Source organism: Peromyscus leucopus, chromosome 20 (assembly GCF_004664715.2).
Source record: "Peromyscus leucopus breed LL Stock chromosome 20, UCI_PerLeu_2.1, whole genome shotgun sequence".
NCBI lineage: Eukaryota > Metazoa > Chordata > Mammalia > Rodentia > Cricetidae > Peromyscus > Peromyscus leucopus.
The window spans coordinates 18,917,459-18,945,104 of NC_051080.1; the positions used below are offsets into that span (position 1 = coordinate 18,917,459).

At 55.5% G+C, this 27,646-nt stretch overlaps 1 protein-coding gene across 2 annotated transcripts in view; it reads left to right on the forward strand.

Annotated features, from left to right (window-relative positions):
• Window positions 1-27,646, forward strand: part of Wnt7b (Wnt family member 7B) — a 46,589-nt gene that overhangs the window by 8,048 nt on the left and 10,895 nt on the right. For both annotated transcript variants that reach the window (XM_028878141.2, XM_028878140.2), the window contains exon 2: window positions 14,735-14,961. In XM_028878141.2, coding sequence (XP_028733974.1) covers window positions 14,735-14,961 — 227 coding nt within the window. The remainder of the gene's footprint in view (window positions 1-14,734; window positions 14,962-27,646) is intronic.

A 27,646-nucleotide genomic window follows, 5' to 3' on the forward strand; every position in this document is an offset into this window, starting at 1 on the left:
GAGGGAGTTGTAGAGGGAGCGGTCATTCAGGGGGGATGGTGTGCTCTTTGGGTGTATTAGAGGGCATTCTGCAGGTGGATCTAAACAGGATTTTTAAAGGTCGAAGAGTTTGGGCCAAACTAAGGAAGATCCCAGTAGAGACTCCTGAATCAGAGAACATGGCTGTCAAGCACATCCTCCCACGGGTCCCCATGGAGATGGAGAAGCAGACACAGCACTGGTGTCCTGAGAGATGAGGTCCCCCAGGCCCCGGGTCATCATCTTGCCCTCCTGGCTCTAGCCCCCACATGGCTGGCTCTCCCTGCCGTGATCCATCCCAGAGGGGGAGGTGGCACAGCCAGCTGTCACCAGTGCAGTGAGGCAGGTGATTACCACGAAGGGAGATGAAGGGAGATGTCTAGAAACGATGCTTCCCGCCTCTGCCGCTCTACCCTCGAACTCTCCTGCAGAGCCTCCCTCCAAGCCTCAGGCTGGCCTGGAGGAGCACGTGGACCAGGGTTATGTTGCTGCAGGTATCCTGGTGGATGTGGGTGCCCTGCTGGGGTTTGAGCCAGTGTTCTGAGCATGGTAGTGGCAGAGAGGCTGAGATGGATACTGGTATTTTAGACCCAGGCTGCCTGTCCGCAGAGGGTCGGGGGGATGTGCCCAGAGCAGGGCCCCTTTGTGCAGCCCATAGCCAGCCCACTAACCTCTCCATCTCCCAGGCAGGTGAAGCAGCTCCAGCAGGCTCCCTGGAGACCTCCATTTTGCACAGTCCTGAGTCCCGGCTGGGATAGGGCTCAGCTCCCCTCCCAGGGGGACAAGAGGCTGGCGCCCTCCCTTGTCAGATGAAACCCCGGCCCAGGGCTCCCTCAGCCTGATGAAAGGGTCATTGTGTAGTACAGGCCGCCCGCTGGCCAAGGACAAAACGGCCGTTTGTCCTCTCTCCTTGGTGTGGGGCTGGGGGCCTCCCCTCAGGCTGGCCGATGGGTGGGGGTGGGTACAGGTGCACTCCAGGCTTCCCTCTCTTTCCTTGTCTTCTAGCTCAGCCTGCCCCTCCCCCCAGCCCCCTACCCACCTAGAGTCACCTTGCCCTTGAGTATGGATCCCCAGGCTTAGGCCAACCTTGCTGCTGTCCCGGAGACAGCTTCCTGGTCCTGGAGGCATCCAAGTGGATGTAAGCATGATACCAGGCAATCCAGGGCTCTGGGCCCACAGTGTAAGCAGTTAGGGGTGTGGCTGAATGACTGCGCCAATGCAGGTACGCTGCAACCATGCCTGAGACTGGGAGCAGGAGATGCCGGAGTGCAGTGGCCCCTGCGTGGCCATGGTAGCTATCTTAGTTAGGCTTGATGTGGCTGTGGTAAACACCATCACCACAAGCAACTTGGGGGGGAAAGGGTTTGTTTGGCTTACATATCCCAGATCCATCTATGGAAGAAAACCATTGAGGCAAGAACCGTACTCAGGAACTGAAGCAGAAGCCGTGGAAGAGTGCTGCTTCCTGACTTGCTCCTCCTGGCTTGCTCAGCCTGCTTTCTTGCAGCTTTCTTACAGACCGCTCCCTGTGGGATAGGCCCTCCCTTATCAATCCTTAATCAAGGGACCACCTCACAGACTTGCCTACAGGTCAGTCTTAGGGAGGTATTTCTCAATAAAGATTTCCTTTTCTTGGATGACCCTAGCCTGTATCAAGTTGATATAAAAACTAGCCAGTACTACAGCTATAGGTTGTCAAGCCTTCCAAGGGCTGGAGCGGGGCTGGGAACCATGGTGATCACCCAGGCATGCACATAGCACATAAGTGGAAGAAAAGCCAGAATCCCTGGGAATCCTATCAGGTGATACTTAAGGGCTTCCATCACCTTCCAGAACCCTCTCCCATTGGGCTTCCTGGTCTCTCTGTGCTCGGAAGGCCGCCACCAAACCCAGATGAAGCTGCTACATGTGGCCTGGTCCCTGGAAGGAGCAGGACAGGTGGGAGTCCAGATTCCTCCCAGTAGCAGGCCATTGGGGGGTAAAACAGATTTTAAAAGTCCTTTTGGGGCTGCACACCTCTTATCCTGGCACACAAGGCTGAGGCAGGAGGATCATGAGTTTAAAGCCAGCCCGGGTTTCATACCGAGGCCTGTCTCAAACAATAGTCTTCAGAATGAGAATGGACCAGCTGTCTTGTTGACTCCAGACAGAGAACACAAGCCCCAGGGTTCACATTTCCAGAAGGACCTGTCCTGTGGTCCTGGCATGCACAGCCTGTCTGGAGTCTGCTCTTGCGTCTCTGTGCTCCCTGGCTACTGGCACAGGGCTAAACCAAGCCACCTCTGGCATAGGAATGTGAGGGTGGGGCCATCAGGGCCAGGTGTGTCTCAGGTCTGGGTCTCTGAGGCTGGATTTGAACCCAGGTTTGTATGACTCTGAGGTCCATGCTGCCTCTAGCATCTGACCAACACTGTTGCCTCCCACATTCATTACATTTTATAACTTATGAATTTTATATAGGGTGAAGAATCCAACTAGAGCAGTTGGTTGCAAGACCTGTGGACCAGGAGTCCCTGGTCCCCGAGCAAAGGCTTCCTCAACAACTTGGGGGCTAGCTTTTGCTTGAGTCCTGGGGACAGAGATGCAATGCTCCTGGAGGATGCGGAGATGGCCCTGCTTGTCTTGGCTCTGCTCCAGCAAATCTGAGGCCAGCTTTAACAGGAAGAAAAGTAGGTCCAGCAAGCCAGCCTGGGACCTGGGTGTAGGTTCAGTATGTGCTTGATGATACACTCTCAGACGTGGCTGGGCCTGGATTTGGGGTACCCTTGGCTTCTCTAGATCTCGGTTTCTCATCTGAGGGAGGTTCTAGAGCCGCCCTCTAGCTAGTCCCGCCCATTCAGTTGACTCTTCACAACCCCCTTAATTTATCTCAGCCCTCCAGTCCACCTTCCTCTGAGTTGACACAGAGCCCTTACAGCAGGGGCCCTGACTACCTGCAGTAGGGGTGAGCCAGGAAAGACTTCCAGTGTAGGGTGACCTGAGAAGCATCAGAAGTCATCCCTCCCAGCCTGGGGGACACAGGTTGAAGCAGGAACTGAGGGCTGGCTGAACACCTTCCGGGAGGGGACCAAAGTCTTCTGGGGGTGATTTCACCTCTGGCAGGGAGTGCAGGGACTTTCCAAGTGCTGCTGACCACCCCGCCCCATCCCCCGGAAACAGACTTGCCACCTTCCTCCTGCTATCTCCCTCATCTCTGTCTTCCCGGGACATGCTGCGTCCCTATAGACCAGGTTGGCTGGTGGGGGAGGGATGGATTTAAGCCACCATATACGCTGCTGTGGGCCAAAGTGCTGGTGTGGCCTTCCTGTAGACCAAGCAGGGCTGGTCTTCCCTTTGGTGGCCCTGCCACAGGGTAGAACATCAGATTAAGCAACTCACCCTCCCAGGGTGGCCTTCTGATGGGCGGGGCTGAGATACATCATGGCCTAAGACCTAAGTGGAAGAGCCTGGAGATGTTGGTTGGGCAGGTAAGGCGGTGTGGAGAGAGCATTAATTAGCTGGGGCCTGACAATTCTAGCCTCTCTTTACCTTGCCAGAGCTCTGGGACAGAGATTCATGGCGTGAGGGACCTCAGGGACACAGCCTTCAGGATGGCCAGGGAGAAAACTGCTTAGATTTTTATCCTATCCTCCTGCAGCGGGGGTGGGCGATCTTAGGGCTGGACAGCTTCCCTTCAGGCTGTGGTACCTGTGGTGGTGGTGGTGGTGGTGGTGGGGCTCCTGGCCCTGCCTGAGGTTCTGCGCTGCCTTCCTGGTGTCTTTGCAGTAGAGTCCGTGATAATGAGTCCGCCCGCCCGAGGGAAGTCCTCCTTTTGTGTGATTGATAGCCCTGCCGCCTATGAAGCCGCATAGGTTGAGAGGCTGGTGTTGCCCTTTGGCAGCTTGTGGGTCTGTGTTTCTTTCTGGACCCCTCACAGAGTAGTGCAGGGGCAGGGTGGGGCGGGGTGTACAGGCAGGTCTACAAGCCCAGAACTGAGCCCCATCTTCCCCTGTGACTTTCAAGGTGGGGATTCCTGTAGCCGGAAGTAACGGGTTCGCCATAGTTTCAGTGGGAGGGTATCAAGGAGGCAGAGGCAACGACTTGGCTTTATCTGTGTGCCACGCTGCTCTTCAGCCTTGGTCAAAACACTGCCCTTCTTTGAGCCTCCTCTGGAAAATGGGAAGAATGAACTCCTAGCCAGGCTGGCCACTAGGACTGAGTGGCTCCTTTCCCAGGGCGTTTGATTTCTGCGGCAATTGTCTGGGGCGGCCATTCAGGTCATGGAGAAAGCCGTAAGGTGAGGGAGCAGGGAGCAGCGCCCAGGGGGCTTCTGACTCAGACAGGTCCCCAGCTGTGATAACAGCAGATAGCAGGGTTGGGTCTGGTCCCTGGCTGAGGCTCACAGTGCCCTGGGTGCTGTGTGGCCAGTGCCCCCCCCCCCTAGGCTCTGTCTCCCACCTGGGTAAGAGCTCAGCCCTGCCTTGAGGTCTGTAGACAGAGGGTGACTCGCTGTCCTCTGTGTGGGGGGACTTGGTCCCCAAACTTAAAACTCAGAATACACTCAGAGTGTCCCAGGAAGTGCTGGCTCAGCCATCCAGTGTTTAGACTCCCAAATTGGCAGTAGGCCAGCGGGGCCCTGCCAGCTCCCTCCCACCTTTTACACCCACCTGTCCATCTGTTGCTGGGTCTCAGGTTGGCGTCTTGGCCAGCCATGCCTTCAGGGCACCCCTTATCACATGGGTTGTGTAGTAAGCGCCGTGCTGGGCTGATGGGGGGTCTCAGCTCCAGCTGAGCTTCAGCCAGCCTCACAGCCTCAGGGGCCCTGGCATCTCTGGATGTGGCGATCTCCACCTGTACTGTGGGAAGCAAAGAGAAGAGCCAGGGGTAAGGACAGAGAGAAGCCACTTCAGCCCCTGTGCCAGGCTTGGCACACATGGCCGTGCCAGCAGGGAGAATGAAGCAGGGTCAGGCAGGCTTCCTGGAGGTGGGGGCAGTGAGCTGGGTATGGAGTCCTGTTTGACTGTCGGAGGGGCAGGGTGCCCTTCCCAAGGCAAAGACTTGGTCCATTAGGTTACTGTGGGCCTTGTGTGCCAGGAGAGGTCCTGAAATGTCTGAAGTTGGAGGTCATTGGAATTAAAATGACCCCTGTAAGGGCTCAGTGAGTCCATCAGCCCCCCTTGACCCCTGTGCCCATGCCTCTATGTGCCACTCTGAGGCTGTGGCTTTCCTATCTCCAGGAGCCCCAACCTGCAGCCTCACCGCCTGCTTTCTCCCAGACTGCCTTCTTTCTCTCCAGGGTGGGGTCCCAGGAAGCCTGGATGGAATGCCAGCTATGTGGAAGGGTGGGAAAGCCTTTAGCAGAATCTCTACTCTCTTGCCCGGGAACACCAGGAGCAGCTGAGGGGAGCAGTGGCCTGGAAAGATGGGAGCAAGTGGGACCCATGCTGGAGGGGAAGGGCTGCCTACAGCAGACCCAACCATGGCCGAGTGTACACCCTCCTGACGGATGGGTAGACTGAGGCCCAGCTTGGTCAGAAGTATTCAGAAACTGCACAGGACCAGAGCCTAGTCCCCACAGCCACAGAGGCCCTCTGTAGGATCTAGCCTCGGGTATCCTGACTTTCACCTCAGCCCTTTGATATTCAAATGGGAAACTGAGGCCCAGGCAGGTTAGGGAAGGGGCTTTGGGGTGGCTGAATTCCCAAGCAGAGCCCCAGAGGTACCTGCCCTAAGCCATTTCCGGTCCGTGGCTACTTCAGGGCCCTTTTAGCTTTATTTCAGTCTGTTTCCCCCTCTGTGAGTTTAGGCTTCAAGGATGGCTAGAACAGCGAGGGAAACGAACTGGGTGGGTGACTCTTTCGGCTTTCTGTCTATGGGCGCAGTTTCTGTTTCAGGGCATTCTAAAGGGCCAGTTGGATGGCCAGGCTAGACCTGCCCTCTGACGCTCCCTCCAGGGCCTCACCTGGGTCCAGGTACTTTCCTTTTGAGGTGGTGCACACCTGCACCCCCAGAAACTTCGAGGTCTAAGCAGGAGGATCAGAAGTTCGTTGTTGTCCTTGTCTACTTAGTGGTTTTGAGGTTAGCCTGGGCTACCTGAGACCCTGAGAGAGAGAGATGAGGAGGGACGCAGGGGGGAGAAACAGAACACAGCTCTAGAGCCGCACACGCTGCCCGCGTTTCTGAGCTGGGTTTACCCGCAGAGGGAAGGCTGAAGGACGACCGGAGCGAGGACGACGGAGGACCACAGGGAGGACAGGGGGCTGAAGGCAGCGACCTTGGCACCTGCTGGGTTCCACTCTGACCAGTTCTGTTCTAAAGACCTGCCAAGGGGACCTGCTGTGCTCAGTTCTGGCCTGGGTGAGCTCTCTTTGGTCAGTCTTATCTAAGTCAGCGTGTTGCTAATGTCTGTGTGTCAGGGGGACTCTGATCTGGGGGCTCAGGCTAGTCTACACTGGGGAGACATTCCTGTCCCTACTTACCTGGCAAGAACATTGAGGTTCTTCTAGCCCTGTCTCCCAACCAGTACCCCCCACCCCCTACCCCCACTGCCCGAGTGCCCCTCTGTGCTCCAGAGTCTGGAAAGAGCCCCTCACTGGCTGGAAAAGCCCTGGACACACTTGGGCCCCTCACTGGCTGGAAAAGCCCTGGACACACCTGCCCACCCAAGGGAGAGCTCAGCGCCACCCTCCAGGGGATTTGCTGAGTTACTTCCTGGATGAGTGGACCCAGGCCCGCCTTCCTGGCCGATCATAGATAATTAGAACATTCTTCAAATATTTTGCCGGAGGATGCCCAAGAAGGAAGAATTACAAAGTGCCCTGGGCCAGGAGCGTGGGCTGGAGTTGCTGAGCAGCTGGGCAGCTGGCTGGGCCAAGTCTGGGGGGCCCAGAGGGAAGCTAGACCAGCCTGTCCCTACCTTCCAGAGTTAGGGCTGGAGCAGGAAAACATTAGGAGTGGGTGTTTCAAACCCAGTACCCTTTTAGGACTAGTCAGTTACCTGGCAGAGATGGGGAATACATGCCCTGGGACTCAGCAGCAGGCAAGAGGCAGAGCCTGCTGCCAATGGCCTTTGGACGGGACTTAGGGTCACACACCGAGTCCAGGGATCCCAAGGGGGCTGGAGATGCGATGCCTAGGAGGGGGTGTGTCTGCGGTGGGAGGGCAGATCTGAAAGCGGAGCAGCGGGGAGAAGAGAGCGGCCTGATGCTGGCGCCACAGGGTAGGGAGGATGGAGCGAGGACGGCTGTTCAAGAGGCTGTGTCTAAGGTTGGGAGGGCTGGGCCAGGTCCTGAGATGGAGCAGGTTGCGTGCAGTGCAGACAGGGCCCCTGGCTAGGCCAGGCGCTGGAGCAGGTGAGAGTGGCGGGACAAGAGGGACAAGGGGCCTGTCCTGGGGGAGTTCTTAAGAGACGCCTGCTTCTCAGAGAGGAGTGCCAGGTCCCTGAGAGTCTCCGGGCCAAGGTGGGCTCAGTTCCGGTTCTGAACAGTCTTTGGATCCTGTGCTAGTCTTTACATTCCATCACTTCCCTCCTGTGTGTTTGTCCCAGCCCAGCAGCCTGGGGGCAGCCTGGTCCCGTGTGGGAAAGGCTCGGGCCAGAGAGAAGAGCCCTGCAGAGGTCACTGCTATTATGGGTATTTGCTATTGTTTGCTCTTGTGGGTAGAGCTTTAAAGGGAATACTGGAGTGGAGAAGCCCGGCTCTGTGACCACCCTAGGACACATCCGTGGATTTTGAAGGTGGCCAGAAGCTTCCTCTGGGTGGGAGAGACTGCTCCATTGGTCATCTCTGCAGCTAGCCATGACACCATTTCTCTCTGGCCATTTCAGTGGAAAGGGACAAGGCAAATGACATGGTTTTCACTGACCTGTCACCCAGGATGAAGAGAGGGAACCCGTGACTCCCCTATAGCCATCAACTGCCCCGCCGCACTGAGGGCGCCCCACTCAGCTTGGCACATGAGCCACGAGCCAGGTCACTGTCCTGGGAGGGGCCTCTACTGTGTGTCAGTGCCTCTGAGATGCTCGACTGGAGGCCTTCATCCCCTCACAGATCCTTCATTCGTTCACGCACTGAGGCGTGGGGCAGTGGGCTGCATTCCTCGCTCCTTGCCTTCCTGCCAGCTCAGGAAGCCAAACCTCTCTGGGCCTCTGTGGGGAGAAGAAAAACAATTTGTATCCTACTTGGCTCCTGATGTTTTCATAGAGGGACATTAAGTGAACCTGGGGCTCAGTCTAGCACACAGTAGGTCTTTTCTGCATGAAGGCTTTAGAATAGATTTCTGCTCCGCCCCCTGGGGGGGGGCAGGCTTTGGAGGACCTCCTTCCTGAAGGAAGTATGTGTCCCTCACACCAAGTAAGAACAAGATTACCTCAGTCCTGATCCTAGGGAGCACCCTCCCCGCTCCCAGCCTTTTAATATGAGCTGGTGCACTCCAAGGATGTTGGGGAGGGGGGCTACTTGGAGGAGACCCCAGGGTGAGGCCTGGCCTGAAGAAGGGGTCTGCCCCTATGCATGGCCACACCTTTTCTGGTGGTTGGTCATTGTACTGGCTGGGGTCACTGAGACTGTTTTCCCTCGGTTCTTGGACCGTGAGTGAGCTGGCTAGATTGGAGGGAGGAGAAGCCTTGAGGATGGCCCCTTGGGTGGGCGTGGAGACCACAGTGAGCACTCATCGGTTCAGGGTTCCATTGTAGGTACGGTGCCCTGCTGATCCCACAGGGGCTAGTGGAGCCAGGAGTGCATCAACCATGTGGGTCCAGTGAAGGACCAGAGTGACCCCAGCCTCAGGCCTGGAGGATAGAGATGACCACACACACCACATGTCACCTCATACCAGCTGTGGTGTGAGTGCCTATGTGCCCCCAGCCAGTCTTCTCGTCACCAGCTCTGTCGTGTGTCCAGGCTGCTCTCGCACATCTTTTACTGCGGAGGAAACTGACGCATGGCAGGGTTAGGGAATGTGTCTGAGTTTCCCCCCACTCTGCCATGAAGAGGCATGTTCAGGGTTCCCACAGAGCTTCTCAGCACCAGAATTTGTGGCCTTAGCCACTGCATTAGAGGGCTGGGTGTCTGTAGCCTGGTATCTACCACTGGGGCAGTGCCAGTAAGGTTGAGCTCTTTTCCTCTGCCCTTTACTCCCTCTTCAAGACCCTTGTCATGAAGACAGTCCCATCCCTTTAAGCAGCTGGTAGATAGAAAGGTCTTCTTGTCCAAGGCAGTCCTCCTTGTCATGATGCCCAGCCTAAATCCAGACCTGGGCATCCCAAGACTCAGGTGGCCCCTGGCCTCTGCTGGCCTCTGGCCTGGGCTTGGAGGTCTTATCTACAGACCCTCTGAGCTCTTGCTAGGAGCCGGATCCAGGCCAGAGGTGAGGAAGGTTTGTAGGCTCACAGTGTGGCCCACCGTTCCTGGCACTTTGCCCATGTCCTAAGGCCCCTGAGCAGTTGGAGGGACAAGCCCAGAACAGAAATTTTCCACAGAAAAAGTCAACCACGGAGGCACACCGCCCTGCCAGCCGGGCTCCTCTGCTCACAGGCCTCCCTGGTCTGGTCACTTGGACACCTGAGCAGGCAGCTGCTGGCTGGGAAGAGGGTTTTCCCCATGTGGGGTGAGAGCCGGGGGGGGGCCCACCTGCAGGGCGGCCTGCTGAGGGTGCTAGCATGCTCTCATCCCGCTGCCAACAGCCTCGGCGAGGCCCCACACGCCACTAGCCTTCTAGTGCACTGCTGGCACCGGCTGCTTAGGTTTTAGAGTTTTAACCATGTTTCCCACTCACAGGCTCTGCCTGCAGCCTACTCCCCTGTCCCAAAGGCTTGGATTGGCCAGGGTCTAGCCTGCTCTAGGAGCTTGGGATCTGATCAGTCGGTGCCAGGGGTTATGGTATGGAGAACTGCAACCAGGTGAATGAATGAATGAATGAATGAATAATGAAGGGCTTTTTCAGCAAGGAGGTGGCTCAGATTGGGTTTTGAGAACAAAACTCAAAAGGCCTAGCCTGATAGGGTGGCACTCTCCCACAACCCCCAACTAAAGGGGCTGAGGCGGAATTATAGAGCGGGTACAGGGTCAGCCTGGGTTACAGGGTGAGACCCTGTCTCCTTTTGCCCCCCCCCCCGAAAAGGATGGAGGAGATGGCTAAGCGGATACTGGTGCTTCTTCCAAACCCGACAACATGATCCTCAGGACCCACACGGAGAAAGGAGAGAAGGGACTCTCACAAGTTGACCTCGGATTTCCACACACAAGTTCTGTGGCACATCCACACACATACAAGCACTAAATAAATAAATAAATAAATAAAACCTTTCATTTGAAAAAAAAAAAACGGTGCTGGGAGGTGGTGGCACACGCCTTCAACCCCAGCACTCGGGAGGCAGAGGCAGGCGGATCTCTGTGAGTTCGAGGCCAGCCTGGGCTACTGAGCGAGTTCCAGGACAGGCTCCAAAGCTACACAGAGAAACCCTGTCTCAAAGAAACAAAAAAAAAAAAAAAAAAGGAAGGAAGGCAGCCCATTCCTCACCCCTTCTCCAAGGTCTCCCTCCCAGGGCTTACAGCTTTGCATGGTAATGCCTAGTTACCCAATGCCTAGTTCAGCCTTTGCCCCTGAACTCTGGAAGTGGGGTGAGGGCTCTGAGTGGGACTGGAGGCCTCCCAAGCTCCCCAACCCCTCTGAGCACTCGCCCCCCACAAAGCAGAGTCCTTGCAGGGTTGGTAGATCAGGAGAGACCCCACAGAGCCTGGTGTCAGAGGCGAGTGCTGAGTACCGTCCGTGGGATTCCCGCTAGTGCAAAGGAAGACAAGTTTGGTGTCGGCTTCAGATTGTGACTGTACCTGGTCACTGTGCTCCTGATAGCCTGTGATTCACGTGCTGGTGAGAGTGTATGGGCACAAACTGGGCTGAGGGGCTGGAATTCCCATTCTGGCGGCACCAGCACCCACATGGGGCGATAGCCTACCTCCGGTGGGTCCTTTACATTGAAGTGTGTAGAGTCCTGTGCATTGCAGCTGTTTTAAAAATTGTGCTTGAGAGGCACATCAAAAGAAATTTACTGCCCTATCCATCTTAAGCCACAGAAGGGTGGGATCTCGGGTTTTCATAGCGCCACAATACCATCAGCCTACACAGCCCCATCGCCCAGATGGGAATTCCACAGTTGCTCAGCAGCCAGTCTCCATCCCCTACTTCTCACATGTTTTCTATCTCTGTGGGTTTGCCCATTCTGGACATTACCTTTAAACGGACTCAGGTGACATCTGGGATTCTGTGTCTGCCTTCTTTCTCATGGCAAAGTGTTTTCGAACTTTTTTCCATATTGGAGCATGAATGCATGCCTCATTCCTTTTTATGGCCGAATAATATTCCATGGCATGGACATACCACATTTTTGTTTTCGATCACTCATCCGTCGATGGGGAATTGGGTTATTTCCATCCTCTGGCTGCTGTGAATAGTGTTGCTGGGAGCATTCGTACAGAAGGTTTTGTTTCGACACCTGTCTTCAACTCTTTTGGATCTATGCCAAGAAATGGAATTTCCGGGCAGCTTTGTTGGGTGACTTTTAACTCTCTGCCAAACTGCTGCTGCCCACAGTGACTGTGGTGCGGGAGGACTCTGCTCCCCCGCCTCCTCGCCCGCACCCGGTTTTTACAGCTTCTCGGTTTTGCTCACAGGGATCCTGGTGGGCACGTAGCGGTTAGCATTCCTGGAAGGACCGGTGAGGTTGCATCTCACTGCACGGAGCCGCTTGCTTCTCCTGAGTCTCTCGGGGAAACGTGTCAAATCCTTTACAAAATGAGGTTGAGGTTGTTTGTCTGGATGCCGAATTCCAGCTGTCGTTTCCTGTGTGTGCTTCTCAGGCATCTGGTCTGCTCGTTCCTCTATTCCCGTCTTCTATGGGAGCTGAAGAGGGCCCTTCCTCTGCAGGTCACTCTTGGGCCCCAAATTCAACTAGGACTTGGCATTGTTCTCAAGGCACCGACCTTTGGGAGGTGGCATAAAGACAGGAACCGCAGGGCACAGAGGGATGAGATTTAGACTCTCAGAACAAATGCCCATGGTTCCTCTCCTCGATGCCAGGGCTTATGGAAGGGGTGTACTTGGAGAGAGGAGTAGAGTTTTCTAAATGGAGCCAGAGAGAAGGGGAAGCATGCTAACAGAGGGACATGTGGACACAGTCGAGGTGGACAGTGGAGGCAGAAAGGAGCAGTCCTCAGAGCTGATCCCCTAGGCTTGTATTTCTAAGTAGAGGGCAGTGGGGAGCTATGGATGAATGTTGAGCAGGGGCAGTGGTGTGGTCAGATCTGGGTGATAGAGGGGCTGCCTGTAGGTGGGAGAGTAGGCCGGGGGACACTGCAGTGACTTCTTGCTGCCCCCCAGTTCACCCTGTGTCCCCTTAAGATCCCCACAGTTTAGCCTGATGATCTGAGCTCTCTCCCGGGTAGGCGGTTGAGACTTTGAGGTCCAAGCCTATTGGAGAAACTTGGGAACCAGGGGAGCCCTTGAGGTCCGGTACCAAAGTGACTGCTTTGCCCATGGTGGTGCCTGGTGGCGTTCCCATCCATCTCGTTTCCCCGGCTCGGTTTCTGAGGATTCTACAGTTACTTTGGGCTAGATTCTCCAGATTCCAGCCCGCTCCCAGCCCCACCCGTCCAGATGCCCTTCCTCAACGCCAGCCTGGGGCGTGTTCACCCCATTGTGTCACGGGAGACCCAGGGGGGGCTCTTGGCCAGATTAGCAGGTAGAGCAGGCGGGCGGGGCACAGAGATTGAGTGTCGCTGAGGCTGTAGCACATGTTGGGGGCTCAGGCCACACGGGAACTGCCCAGCCGCCTGGGGAGTATGGTAGCCTGGAAAAACACAGAGTTCTCAGAGAACTGCCACAGCCAGTGGCCAGAAAAAAGTCCCCATCTTGCCAAAGGTCCAGGGCCTAGCTGTCAGCTGTGGGGGCCCCTGCAGCCTCTCTTCACCACCCCTCCCTTGCTAAGCAGTCCAACTCTGCTTGGTCATCATCATCATCATCATCATCATTTATTATTATTATTATTTGGTTTTTCAAGAAAGGGTTTCTACGCATAGCCTGGCTATCCTGGAACTCTCTCTGTAGACCAGGTTGGCCTCGAACTCACAGAGATCCGCCTGCCTCTGCCTCCAGAGTGCTGAGATTAAAGGCGTCCGCCACCACCACATGGCTCAGTCTGTTGTCTTAAAGCCTGGGACTTTTTTGTTGTTGTTGTTGTTGTTGTTTTTGACAACAAAAGGGTCTCCTGTAGCCCAGACTGACTTCAAACTTTAAGTAGCTGAGAATGATCTTGAACTGATTCTCCTGCCTCCATTTCCAGTGTGCTGAGATTACAGGCATCTGGCTTATGTGTTACTATGTTTTGAGCCTCGGGCTTTGTACATGGAAGGCCAGATCGCCACCAACTGAGCCCAAGCCCAAACCCTGGCCACTCACCTGAAGACTAGCTCTCTATTTCCTCTTGATGTTCCTTCTCTGAGTGCCTAGGATCAAAAGATCAGTAAAGTGGCTGTGGAAAAACCTTTTAGCAATTCTTCAGGAGGTCAAAGGATCGCCAGATGACCCAGGAAGTCCATCCCCAGTGGTAGGTGCTCAAAAGATTGGGAACTCAGACAGTGACAGACATGTGCACCTTCATGGCCACTGCTGAGAGGTGGGGCCGGGTGTCCTTCCATGGGGAATGGATCAATCAGTGAGGGCCCGTGGTGCAAATGGAATAGTATTCAGCCTTTAAAAGGAACGAGGCACGGATGTATGCTGTGACTCGGACAAACTTTGAAAACATTTCGCAGGGTGGAAGGGATCCGGCTCCAAAGACCACACATATTGTAAGATTCCACAGACTGTCGGAGCGGGTGAGCGGGTGAGCGAGCCGCAGCCCCGTGGGAACAGAGGCAGATTAGTGGCTGCCGGGGGCTGGGGGAGGAGGGGCTGGGAGTGCCTGCCCTGTGGGTACAGAGTTTCCTTTTGGGACGTTGAGAAAAGCTTGGAACTTGATAGAGGCGGAGGTTGTACAATACTGTGTGTGTGCTAAAGGCCACGGGGCTGTACATTTTTAAATGGTTAATGTTATGTTATGTGAATTTCCCCTCATTACAAAAACAAACAACTGTGTTGATAATACTCTGAGCTCAGAGTGAACTTGGCAAGAGGCTTCCTCCTTGGGAGTTGCCAGGAGTCATTACAAAGGCAGCCGTAGGCTCTGAACCCAGCCCAGCACACAGTAGGTGCTCACCTCATGTCAGATCCCGTCTGTTCCCAGCACACCCACTCACCTGGAAGTGGAGGGGGGTCCTGTTTCAGGTGTGTCTGTTTGTATGCCGGGGGCAGCAGGTGCCTATACCCATTCCCTTAATGTGAAACTCTGAAGGCTCAGGGTGTCTGCTTAAGGTCACGCACAGGTAGGAGCTAGAGGCTGTGTCCTTTGGGCTCAGAAGGAGAAGAGAGGAGAGTCCAGTGGTCTGGGAGTTGGGAATGCCACTCCAAAACACCTGGGGACGGTGCCAAGGCAGTCAGATCTCAGGTGGGACATTGTCTGCTTTGGAGAATGTGTGTGTCTGGCTCAGGCCTGGGGACCATGGCTTCTGCAGGTGTGAGCTGGTCTGTGGTTCTGACACTTCCAGGCCTGGTGGGGCTCCATGGAAGGAGGTGTTCAGTGCCAGTGGGGGACAGCAGACTGCCTGAGGGGTTCTCAACACCTGTCTTCTCTCTGCCTCCACAGGGCATTGTCGTCCGTGGTGGCCCTAGGAGCCAACATCATCTGCAACAAGATTCCTGGCCTGGCCCCACGGCAGCGTGCCATCTGCCAGAGCCGACCCGATGCCATCATTGTGATCGGGGAGGGGGCGCAGATGGGCATCAATGAGTGCCAGCACCAGTTCCGATTTGGCCGCTGGAACTGCTCCGCCCTGGGCGAGAAGACCGTCTTCGGGCAAGAGCTCCGAGTAGGTAAGGGTGTCTCTGGGCCTGTGGGCTGGGGGCCAAGTCACCCACCAGCCAACCCAAGTCCAGGTCAGACAGCCCACACAGCCTGTGTGTAAGCATGCTAGCTCTGGGTGTGGGGTGAGGCACAGTGGCCCATGTAGACAGGAACCAGAGGCTGGAGAGTCAATGCAGTGGGTGGGCCTGTTCTGTAGTTTCAAGGACCTAGGCCCCTGCTCCACTTTCTGTGGTTGCCATTTGGAAAGCAGGGAGAATGTGCGAGGCTTTGGACATGGAATTAGCACTGCAGCTCACCCAGAGAAGACCAGGAGATACCACCTGCTCCTTGCGGAGGGATTCCAGCAGAGAGAGCTGCAGGGGTCGATCTGGGCAGAGCAGGGATGGTCTTCCATTTGAAGATGGTGATCATGCCTGGGGTGGGGTTGGGGGTGGCACAGCTCTTAGTGGTGCATGGTGGTGCCTGCCCTTGAAGCATTGCCTGGGTTACCTGGTGCCCATTTTACAGATAAGGAGAATGAGTCCCAGGGAGGACCCCACTCAGGGTTAGAAAGAGGCTTAAAAGGAATTTCCAAAAAGTATCTAGATCTGAATCCAGCTGTGTGACCTTGGCTGTGTCTCTCAGGGCTACTCCGAGCCTTGGTCTCCTCATTGGCAGTGTGAGCTCTGAGCTAGTAGGCTCTCAAGGCCTGAAATCAGTAGGTGCTCAATAATGCTGTGGGCTGCCTGTGGACAGGGACATTGACTCTGGCCGCCCTGTAGACTATCTCTAGGTCAGATGGGAGAACAGTCTGACTGAGGCTTGCTGGCTACCCAGCCTTTGGGCCCACGGTGACCCCCTTACCCCAGAGGGCTGCAGCTGCCACAGGACCCAGGCAGGAGCCAGCTCTACAGGGCTGCCAATGCCAGCATGGGACTGGGGATAGTGTAGGGGAAAACTCCCGGGGGCCCCTTTGTGGTGAGCAGCCTGTGGGTGGCACTTAGTGCAGCCAGGAGCGTGGCACCGCCCCCTCCCTGGGGCTCTGCCACCCAAGTGCAGCTCCCTCCATCCAGGTGCCAGCTGGGGGAATCGGTGGGGAGGGCAGTAGTGGGCAGAGGTACCCGCCTTGTGTGGCTTCCCACCCACTTACCCAGGTGCCATGTTTGGAGGCATCTGTGAGCGCCCGACCCCACAGGGAGCAAAGTGATGTTGTAAGGTCATCGGCTGTCACTCAGCCTGCCCGGGAGTATAGACCCAGAATCTGTCAGTCACCTCATCTGGCAATCAGGGCAAGCCTCAGGGAAGTGGGGGCTTGAACTTTGGGAACACAAGACACAGGGATAGAGACACGTGACATCCCTGAGCCTTCCCCAGTATCCCGGTGATGCTCTCTACCCACTGTCCTCTCCGGAGCAATGCTGGCCCCACAGCTGGCCCCTTACCATACAGTGTCACCTTTTGACGAGCATTATAGCTAGTCCTTGAGAAGTGGCCCTTGGGCCCGTCAGCGGCCGGGAGGGGCACAACTCTGCCCACAGGAAGGAGGCCACCGAGGCGGGGGGCTGCCCTGTGTGCCCTTCCTGCTCCTTGCTCCCTTGGGGACCAGGCTGCAAACGTGGCTGTTGTCCCAACAGTTTGTATTTCCCACTGTTTGTGCCCCCTGCTCTTGAGAGGACCCTTCCCGCCTCAGGTGCTTCTCCTCGGGAGAACCTGGTACTTCATCCTGCCTTCCAGAACATTTCAGAGTCCTTGGAAGGCTCTCTTATACCCCAGACCACAGCTGTCGGCTTCCACATAGCTTCTTGTCCAGGTCATAAGTGGCCTGTGTTGCTCACTGTCCCCATTCCTTGGCTCCCATCTCGACTCATCAGTTCGGGTTCTCTTCCGTCTCCAACTGTTCTCTGCCTTGCCCTAGATAAGGTATGTCCTATGCCCGAGGCACACATGGATGACTCTCTTCACAGTACCCTGAAAGCTCATTGTCACCTGATGTTCTGAGTCTCACTGACCCACAGACACTTTGGCTCTTCTGCGTGGCATCGGGCTCCTCAAATGTGCTGTGCCCAGCTCCCCTTACCCACCTGACCACCTGGTGGCATTTCCACTTTCCACCCCTCTGCACCTTCATCCTTGCGGGGGGGGGGGGGCTCTTCTCTGGCCCACTTCTGGAAGCTGTGAATGTCTCCTGGCCTCCACAGCCCCAGGTCCTGGGCCAGACAGAAGCCACCCTGTGTCCTTTCTGCTCTGTGAGTAGATATCTAGCCTAGTACACCAATGGATCTGGGTTCGATTCCCCGGCACCTCCTAAACCAGGGTGCTGCAGTATGGTCCCGTCACCCCCATCTGCGGCTACTGGCCCGCCTAGTCTGTATGAAACTCTTTCAAATCCATTGCCAACAACAAAATAACCAGCAATGTTTAATCTTTGCAGTAACTCTCTACTGCCCTAAAGGTAAGGTTAACTTCCTAGCCCAGAGGCCCTCACCCTGCGCTTCTCCCAGCAGAGCCCCAGCCACATTTGGCTTTTCTGGCTGCCCAAGGAAGCCAGCCCGCTTCCTGTCTGCGTTTCTCAGCCTGAGCGTCCTCTCCTTCTGCTCTACCTCTTTATAACTCAGCTGCCTCCCTCCTGGGGGGCTTTTCCACACCCTCAGGCTGGGTCAGCCTGTGCCTGTCCCTAGCCCTTCCTGCCCTGGGATGGGCAGGCTTTCTGGAGCCCAGCCTGGGTCTCGCTGCCCTGCCTTCAGCCTCCTGTAGCTTCCTGTTGCACTCAGGCAGGGCAGCTCTGGCTCCAGGCCGAGCTGATGGAGCCGGGGCAGGAACCGCAGGGGCTTTGCCTGTATGAGAAGGCTCCTTCTCCACTCTCAGTGGCTGAGCATCAGGAGCAGCAAGCAGGCTGTACCGGGAGCTGGCCACTCCGAGCGAGAGGCTTGCTGGGTGCCTGGACACGCCCGGAAGCCCGGCTTCGAGCTGGCAGGCAGCCGGGGAGCTCTCGTGGGATCGACCTCTCAAGCAGGGCCAATTAATGATTGTCCCTGAGAGGGGCAATGGTCTGGATGGTGGGACAGCCCCCTTTAGGCCTTGCCTGTGACCTTGGGCCAGTCCTAAAACGTAAAGGTTGAAGGGAAACCCCCTTAAGACAGCAAAACCCCTCTGTAAAGTTGCAGTCCTTCTCCGTCACCTTTGCAGTGACTTGTATACCTCCATGGACGGGACGCTCAGTATTCTCACGATGACCACGACAGTGGCCTTTTGTGGCACACAGACAGTGCCGGTGGCTTTGTTCTTTTGAGAAGGTCAAGACAGTCTTGAGATTCCCCCTGCATGGTATCCCAGGCTTGACACTCTGTGCTCTCTCGCCTGTCCGGTACTGTTCCCACCGGACTCCCGAGAGGGTGGTAGTCCAGAGCTCTTCCAACTGGTCTCTTCCATGGACTGAGAATGAACGTGGGGGTGATGCATTTTAAGTACAGCCCAGCTCTGCCCTGAGATGTGGGGAGGGACAGAGGTGAGGTGTGGGAATACCTGTATATTCCAGGGACGCCTGCTAGAAATTTGGGTTCCCTTGCAAGAGTGGGAGCTGCTAACAGTCACCATAATCAAGCCAGGACTTTCGGCAAAGCCTTCCCCAGAGGAGAGCCCAGGGAGGAGATAGAGAGAACAGAATGTGCCAAGGCCCTGAGGCCAGGAAGCAGAGGGTGTTTTTTTTTTTTTTTTGAAGGGCAGGTGCTTTGTGGGGCAAGCTGGGGAGGGGGTGGTGTTGGAGAGTTGAGGCTGAAAGGTGCGAAAAAAGACAGATGGAATGCCGTGAACCCCCTCCCCGAAAGAGCTCAGAGCATCCAGAAGATTCTAAGCTTCATGAACCCCAGTTCCTCCTGAACCCAGTGCCTCTGACCCACTGAGCTGGCCTGCACCGCGCTTTGCACAGTCCCCAGCTCCAGCATGCAGAGTTCTGCCCATCATGTGCTGGTCTCAGACATGACCAGGCATAAGAGCCACCCCTAATCTGAGCTCACGTGAGCAGACCACGGCTGACTCCTTCCTGCTGGCTTTATGAGTGAGCTGGTTACAGGGACAGCGTCCCCGTAGCCAGGTCCGCCAGTGTTGCAGCAGGAGGAGGGCAGCTGAGGCCCTTGGGGAGGGGGTAGATTGGCCTGTTTTAGGTCATCTGAGAACGGAGGGCCCTCGGGGAGGGAGGGTGTCTCCTCAGCACACGTACTTGTTACCCTTCCAGGGCATTGCAAGTAGGCCTCTGTGGGGTGGGGAGGTTGTCCCCAGAAGGACACGACTGCCCTGACTTCCTGAGAGCTGGAGGCCTCTGCGGGCAGATATACTTCCACTGAGTATACAGTAGTGTAAGACACAGCAGGGTTCAGACTTCAAAAGCAAGCGTCCTGCTATCCTACAGTATATTAGAATGATACTATATAGAAATGATACTATGTGGAAATATTGGCTAAATAAAACATCACCCACATTGACATCCCACGTTATTTATACTTTTCCTACTGTGACCATTGGGAAACCTCACAAGATACCCAGGGCTTGCTTAAGATTTCTGTTTGGTGACACTGTTCTCAGAAGGGATGGAAGTGACCTGGCTCACCTGGCCAGGGCAAAGGGAACATTTGAACTTACATCTGAGGGTCTTTTCCCAGGGCCTTATGAGTCAAGGCAGTGTGAGGGACAGTGGTCGCCATGATCAGCCCCTGTAGTGGTTCAGTGTGCTAGCATCGAATACCTGCACGATGCCAGGCCAGAACTCTGCCTAGGGCATCCCAAGTGAACTGGGGTGGGGGTGGGAAGGACAGGAGGTGGCAGGGCTGGAGGGACCCTAGCCTTGAGGTTTTCAGACACCTGGTCTGAGAATCTCACATTACGGTCCGTTGAGCCAATACCAGGGCCGGCCAAGGCAACAGAACAGACATTTCTTAGGCCCAGGATCCTGTTTGCCGGCACTCTAGGGACAGTCGGGAACTTGAAAGTCAGTTGCTGGCTTGGGATGCAATGGGCCCCAGACTACTGCCTGGACTCCATCCCTGCTTGGAGGCAGCTCACAGATGGGAGGGTTGCTCCCAGAAGGCCACTGTCACTGTCACTGAGCTCTGCAGCCTTAAGCAGCTGGGTGTGGTGGCCTGGGCCATCCTTCAGCCCCTCGGAGGCCACCTGGAACTTGTCCAGGGCTGGAATTTGCACCTCGTTGGCAGGCCCTGTCAGGAGTATATAGTCAGGCAGGCCTGGGAGGGGAGGTCTCTCCTGGGCCAGTGGCTTAGCTTACCCAGGTGACCTTGAGTGTATAGCCTCAGGTCCTTGGGGCCTCAATTTTTCCTCCTGTGTCAGGAGGGGCTGAGGCCCAAACCCTACTTCTCCCCAGAACATTGGCTGGTTTTTTTTTTTTTGTTTGTTTGTTTTTTTTTTTTTTTGTCAGCAGCCCCGAGGGAGGGAGAAATGGAGGGTGGCTAACACTGTCCCAGGGCAGCATGAATGAGAGGCCCCGTGACTCTCCAGGGGCCGTCTGTCTGCCTTCCCTCAGGAGCTCCACGGGACCTAGAAGAGACACAGACCCCTGGACTCCAGCCTTACGCTCCCTTGTACAGCCAGGTCCTATCCTCTGGGCTCAACGCCCCCGATTGGGGCACTATCTCCAGGGCTGCACGGCAGCATGTGCGGGCCACCCTGGGTCGGAACAAAAGCCTGGGGCGCAGGCAGGCCTGCGTGTTCGGACCTGGCAAGTCTTTCCCTGCTGCTCTCTGTTTATGACAACGGCAGCGAGGAAGCTTACGGTGCATCGGAGACTCTGACTCAGCCAAGCCGGGTGGGGCCGGGTGGGGTGGGAGCCAGAGGGGACAGAGGGACACAGAGAGATAGAGAAGGACAGATAGGCACATGGGAACACGTGCACGTGCGCGCGCGCGCGCGCACACACACACACACACACACACACACCCCACATGCATCGATACAGATACATCTGTATATGCTCATAGATGTATACCATGGACAAACACAGATTCACGGACTTGCACACAGGTATATACCTACATTCGCATGTATGCATGCACGCAAAATTAATATACACCTCTGTGCGTGTATACACACATGTGCGAGTTCATGCGCGCACGGCGCACGCACACACATATATACATATGCATACTCCTCACTCACACATGGAGTACACAGCACCTATGCAGGTCCAGAGTCAGACCCTCTCTGAGAGGGGTGATATCTGTAACACGTACAGTGTATCACCCATCTTCTCCATGGTACGCAGGCCCTGGCACATGTAATGCCTATCTCCATCAGAGGCCTCTTCAAGGGATGTTTGGTACTACTTCATTTTACTGGGGCAGAAGTAGGCAGGGGTGCAAGGCAGCCTGCTTAGCCTGTACCAGGCAGAGCCTGGAGATCCCCGTGGGGTCAGAGGTACCTGTGCACCTCACTGTCCCTGTCTCCACTCCATCCCTGCTGTACACAGATGCCCCTAGCCTGAGACTCTGCATGCTAGGGTGCAGGCCTGAGACCCACTGAGGCTGGGTTTACATCTAGACTCTGGTGACTGAGTCCATGCTGGGCTGAGGGGCCAAGCTAGGGCCTGGGCACCCATAAGGGACATACGGGGTACTACTCTATCTCTCTATCTTCCCCTTCCCAACTCCTGTGTCCAGTAGCCACTCGGGGCCCTGTCCAGATGAAGGTCCCTCTAATGTAGGCAGTGGAGCTACCCGCAGGTCCAGGGATGCCCTTATTTCTGTGGGTCTCAATTTCTCAATGTGTTGATGAATCCTGTTGGAGACGGTATACTGCCTGCTCAGTTCTAGACTTCTGAGGATCCTGGGGACCTGGTAGGCTGGGTGAGGGAAGGGATCTTGGGTGGGAGACCCCCATCCATGGCTCACTGCCCAGGCCCACTGTCTTATATCCCTGCCCACGGCAGCCTAGGAATTCTTCTGGAAGATTCAGAAGAGTACAGCTCCCTTTTAAAGGAGATTTTAAAGGGGACCCATTGTACCCAGGCACACTGAGGCCTAAGAGTGAAGGGCCTGGCCAGGGTCACATAGCACAGACCCAGTGCTTCCTGGGGATGGTGAGGGGTAGGCACAGCAGGGCCGTCTTCTTGAGACTTAAGCCTGTGTGCCAGTTTTCTCCCTTCCTGTCCTCAGACTCCTTAAACTACCCAAGCTAAGGTTCCCTTCGATTCCCTTAGGCTTGATCTCTCCCTTGTCCATGTCCTCCAACATATAGAGGCCTTCAGGAATCTTCTATCCCCTCCCTCACTTCCCAGCGACCCCATTGGCTCACCCACAGGTACCCTTGCACCTGCCTCTCCTCGACGCCTCCAAATCCCTATAGTTGGCCAGAGGGTTCCCTTCAGCTCAGCTCAGAGCCACACCCCCCAAGGCTACCCTGTCTTCTCAGAAGAAAGCCCTACACCTTCCTGATTCCCTCCCAGGAGCAACAGTGTGCCCCCCCCCCCCCGAGAATCATCACTGCTTTCTTGGGATAAACTCTGGATGTTCGGTTCATTCCTCCTCCGGACTTCGGCACCGATGGTCCACCTGCCCAAGGCACTCGCTGTCCCCTGCTCTCTTTTTACCGTTCAGGACTCGCCTTCAGCATCATTTCTAGCCTGGCTCTCCTAGCCCCCCCCCCACTGCCCTCCCACTGACCCCTGCACAGTCTGACTGCTGCCCCCTCTGCCTCAGCAGCCAGGAGCCTTGCCTAACCTGTCTGCCCTGGGACAGCATCCCCTGCCACCATGCTGTCCTGTCCTGTGGCTGGCCTTCTGAAAAGCTTTGCCAGAGGGGGGTGCACATGTAGACGTTTCCCCAGGGCTCTCTGGGCAGTCTACCCCGGAGCAGGGCTGCATTTGGTGGTGTGGGGCACACAGACTGCGACGTACGTAGTATATGATGGAGAGAGTGAGATGTTGGGTTGACGTACGTGTATGGGGTCCCGGGCAGGAGGCAGAGGGTGCAAGCTTTCCAGTTTGGCACTTAGGCCTCAGGGGTATGGAGAACTCAGGGTTCCCAGGTCAGACTCCAGGCTCATCCGCTGTGTGCCCTCAGACTACTCACTGGCATCTTCTTTGCTCCATGTCTTTTTTTTTTTTTTTTGGTTTTTCGAGACAGGGTTTCTCTGTGTAGCTTTGCGCCTTTCCTGGGACTCACTTGGTAGTCCAGGCTGGCCTTGAACTCACAGAGATCCGCCTGCCTCTGCCTCCCGAGTGTTGGGATTAAAGGCGTGCGCCACCACCGCCCAGCTTCTTTGCTCCATGTCTTAATGGAGAGCTGAGGACCTAGTTGAGGCTGATGGAGCCCTGGGAGGACTCAGACTGAGTAGGATCAGGTGTGTGGAACCCTTCGGACCTTCGGATGCTGCCCTTCTGTAGCAGGCTGCAGCCATACAGCTCCGTGGGTGGTACTGCAGGTCTGGGGTCCCCACAGTGTCACGCCAATATCAACCTTAGACATTGTCTCAGCCCCAGAAGAAACTCTGTGTCTTGAGTTAACTGTTCCCCAGTTCACTTCCGCTCTGTAGACTGGCTAGCTAGCTGTAGGCATTTCTGTAAATGGGCACCTGCAGTGTGGGGGCCTTTGTGTCTGGCTTCATTCACTTCGTATGTTTTCAAGGCCCAAGATTTTGTGTGCTGGTGTTGCTTATCTTTGAAGACTGAATAATCGTCTGTTATATGGAGACTGCATTTTCTTCTTTTTTTAAAAAAAAATTGTGTGTGTGTGTGTGTGTGTGTGTGTGTGTGTGTGTGTGTGAATGCAGGTGCCCAGGAAGGCCAGACATGTCAGATACCCTGGCGCTGGAGTTACAGGCAGTTGTACCACCTAACATGGGTGCTGGAAACTGAACTTGGGTCCTCTGCCAGAGCAGCCAGGGCTCTTAACCTCTGAGCCACCTCTCCAGCCCCACTGTACGGCATTGTCTTCGCCATTGATGCATGCTTGTGTGTGGGATTCTGTGGGTGTGACTTCATTTCTTAGCTGTGCGGTTGCTGCATCAGGGTAGCTCAAGCATTACATGTCCAAGGACCTGCCAGACTTTTCCATGGTGGCTTCCCATTTCACATCCCCCGTGGCTGTGCCGAGGAATCTGAAGCTTCAGGCCCTCCCCAGCATGTGATATTAGTGCTCTTTGATTTCAGCCACCCTGGTGGGGATGAGCTGCACCTCACTGTGACTTAGATTTGCTAAGGACACTAAGAATCTTTTCATGTGTTTATTGGGCATTTTCATACTCTTTTTGAGAAATGTCTCTTTGCATACACACTTACCTCTCTGCTCCTTTTTTTTTTTTCCAATCCTGGGAATGAAACATGGGGCCTCCTGCATGCTAGATAAATACCCTCCCCTGGGCTATGCTCATACCCCTCCTTTGCCCATTTGCCCGTTTTTAATTGGTTGCCTGCTCTTTTTTTTATTAATGACTTGAAGATGTTTTTAAAAAGGAGGGAGCAAGGTTGGTAGGAGAAGGTGAGTGGGGCTGCCTTGGTCCTGAATGTAGGTCACACAGGCACCCACCTTCGTGTGCATTCCCAGGTGCTGAGTTCAAACAGAAGCTCATGCATACCCAAATACATGTGTGTGGACACATGATGCACACACACCACATGGGGTTGCTCAAGCATGTGCATACCACAAAGAACCTGTGTGTGTAACATATGTGGGTACGGAACTTAGGCAAGCCTGTCTGCAGGACTGCGTGTGATCACATGGACACAGAAAGGCCCCTGGGCCAGCATCACCCAAGTAGCCAATTTTAGGATCTAGACTTCTTGAGGACTCTAGGCTCTGGGTAACTCCAGACCTTTGACCTCTGACCTCAGTGACTTCCACCTGTGAGCCCCGGGACTGCCATATCCTGAGCTGCTGTATGGTATCGGGCTGTATGCCATCCTTCTCTGGGCCTCACTTGGTCTCCTTGCTTAAGGTATGTTACTGGAAGGTCCTCAAGGCCCTTTCCAGAACTGATTTCCTGATCCCCAGCTCCTCTTCTGAGAGACAGCCAAGGGCTTTTGTAGCCCGGCCTCCCCAGTGTAGCTCATGGGGTCACTGTGAGCTCAATGCTGGCTTTTATAGCATTCTAAAAATAGCGTGTGGCCCGTGTAGATGCCAGGAAGTGGCAGGTAGCTTGACTGATAGGTCTGGGGGGTAGGCTTCGCCCCAGCTCTGCCCCGAGGCAGGGGGGCCCCTGTCCTGCCTCTGCCTTGGGCAGCCGGCCCATTGTCTCTGCCTAGTGGTGTTCTCTGGGGGTCAATGTGAGAGGAGAGTAGGCAGTTGAGACTCAGGTCTAGTCTGACACTGGAGGCGTGTAGCAAGCAGGGGCTGTATCTTTTGTCCTTCGAGCCCAGCCTGTGCTAGTTGGGTGGGGAGCCCATGTGCTTGGTGGGGGCTAGAGTTTGCATACCTAACTCTGGGCGGTCCCCCTGTGGCTGGGTCAGCCTCTGCTCTACAGCTGTGGTCGACCTATAGGGTAGTGGTCTCAGAAGCTGATGCCTTGATAAGCCTAGGTTTACTGCAGATGAAGACGGTGGAGATGGCTGGGCAGTGCTCTAAGTGCCAGGCCTGGAGGAGGGTATACCCAGCTAGCTTTATGGAACCCTGAGAAGTGTCTGGCCGTATTATGGTTCCTCTACCCTCAACCCTCTTCTTCCTCGTAGTGATGGGGGTAGTGTCGTTGGCTCTGTTTGCTCCCGGAGCTGGCTCCAGACAGAGGGGAACATTTTAGTCCCACACGCTAGTAGAGACACAAGCTTCTAGAGGGGTTATAGTTTGCTACCCCCCCCCCTGCCAGTGTTCATCTGCCTCCCCTACTCCAAGCCTTTCTGATTTCCCCTTTATTGGTCAGGGCCCCTCCGCTAATGGTGCTTCCTTTGATGTAACCAAACACCGTGGACAGGGGGCTCTGTATCAGCTTGGTTCCTCAAGGACCATCAAGACTCAGAAAACCATTCAGGGACCCTGAGAGGCCAGGAATAAAGGGTGGCCACTGTAAGTCCTACTTAACCATCTCTGGTGTTTTTCAGGGAGACTGGAGGCTCCCGTGCGTACGGGTGCGGATCTGTGTAGGAATAGTTTCAGATCCCGAAGGGCTCCTAGGTCTCCGGGAGCCAAGTATCCTCTCAGGACAGCTGGTGTCTGTACAAGAGCTCATGCATGATGTCATCATCCACTCCATCCTTCTCCCTGCCATAGCAATCGCCTGAAACAGCCTGAGCCCAGGCAGCAACCACTGTCTGGAGCAAATAGTTTACCACTAGGAGGCTCAGTTTTCCCATCTGAGAAATGTGTCCGATTAAAATGACCCATCCTTGGGGTTGTTGGCAAGATAAGATAAAATGAAGTGCCCAGATCTACCCGTGACTGAGGATTTGGGAGAGGGCCTTGGTTGTGGGATGTGTGAGAAAACTGACCCTGTTGTTGCCCAGAGGAAGCTGTCCCTGCCTCCAGGATACACTCTGGAACAGGGATAGTCCCAGCTGCATCCAGAGCCTGTGACATGGGGACACGGGGAATCACTAAAGGCGGAGTTTGCCACTGCCTGCCAGGCAGGAGACAGAGAGCTGGGGGTTCCTTTCTTCACAAATAGGTCTTCTGCACTAAGGTGACTAGACTTACCCAGAGATGGGCCACCATTCACCCTGGCCACGTTGGGTTGCCGCTCATGGGGGGAGAGGGTACACTGTCAGGCCTTGGAGAGTGGGGACTAGGCCAGGACACCGGAAGTCATCTCCGAGATCTTGGGAGCTGCTGATGGTTGTTGAACTAGGTCCTTGAGCCCAGGCTGTCTGCATCTGAAAAGGATGGGCGCTTCTGAGTCAGTTCTCACTTGTTCTGTCCTGGAGGAAGCAGGCAAGGGCCCTGGGCAGCCCCAGCCAAGGCCCCAGGGGGGATGGGGAAGCCTAGAGTCACACCCCCCCCCCTACTCAACACCTGGGCATGTCACAGCCTGGGGCCAGTTACCAAGCCCACGGAGCCAGCACCCAGGGCTTGTTCAAGACTCGAAAGCGAACATATTACAGCATGCTAGTTGCAGGGACCCTCAGCCCGCTCCAGCCCCTCTTGCTTGACCTCACATGGCTTGTTCTCCACAAACTACCACTGGCCTCTTGTCGTGTCGTCCCCCCCCCCATCTCCATGGCAACAGACGGAGGGCTTGGCTCATTAAAACCAAATAAAAAACGGCCCTAGCAGGAGTGGCAGCCTGATGAGTAACTGCTGAGTAACTGAGTCAGAGCAAGTGTGGGCATAAGTAGGTGAGAGCTGAGGCCCAAAGCGGGACCCATGCGGGACGCCTTGGGTCATCCTGAAACACACCTGCCAGCCAGGGCACCTGCCTGCCTGCCTGGGGCTTCAAGATGGGTTTTCTGATCCGACTGGAAGAGGTTGAGTATTTCTGGTAGTTGCCTGGGCCTGGGTGGTGGTGGTGGTGGTGGTGGTGGTGATGGATGACACCCACCGCTGTCTACCCCTATTGAAAAATTGCACAATGGTTTGAATTTTCTAGGCTCCTGCATTGGAGGTCAGCTTGGCCTCCACAGGGCCCCCCATCCTGGGGTTAGTGGCTGTTTAGCCCCCCTGTACCCCAAGACCCACCCTGGACTGGCCACCTCCATCATCCCTCAACAGTTGGTCAGCTGACTTTGCCAGGCCTGATTGGAGGGGAAAGGGAACCTCCAGCTTTCCTTAGGGTCTGGGTGATCCAATT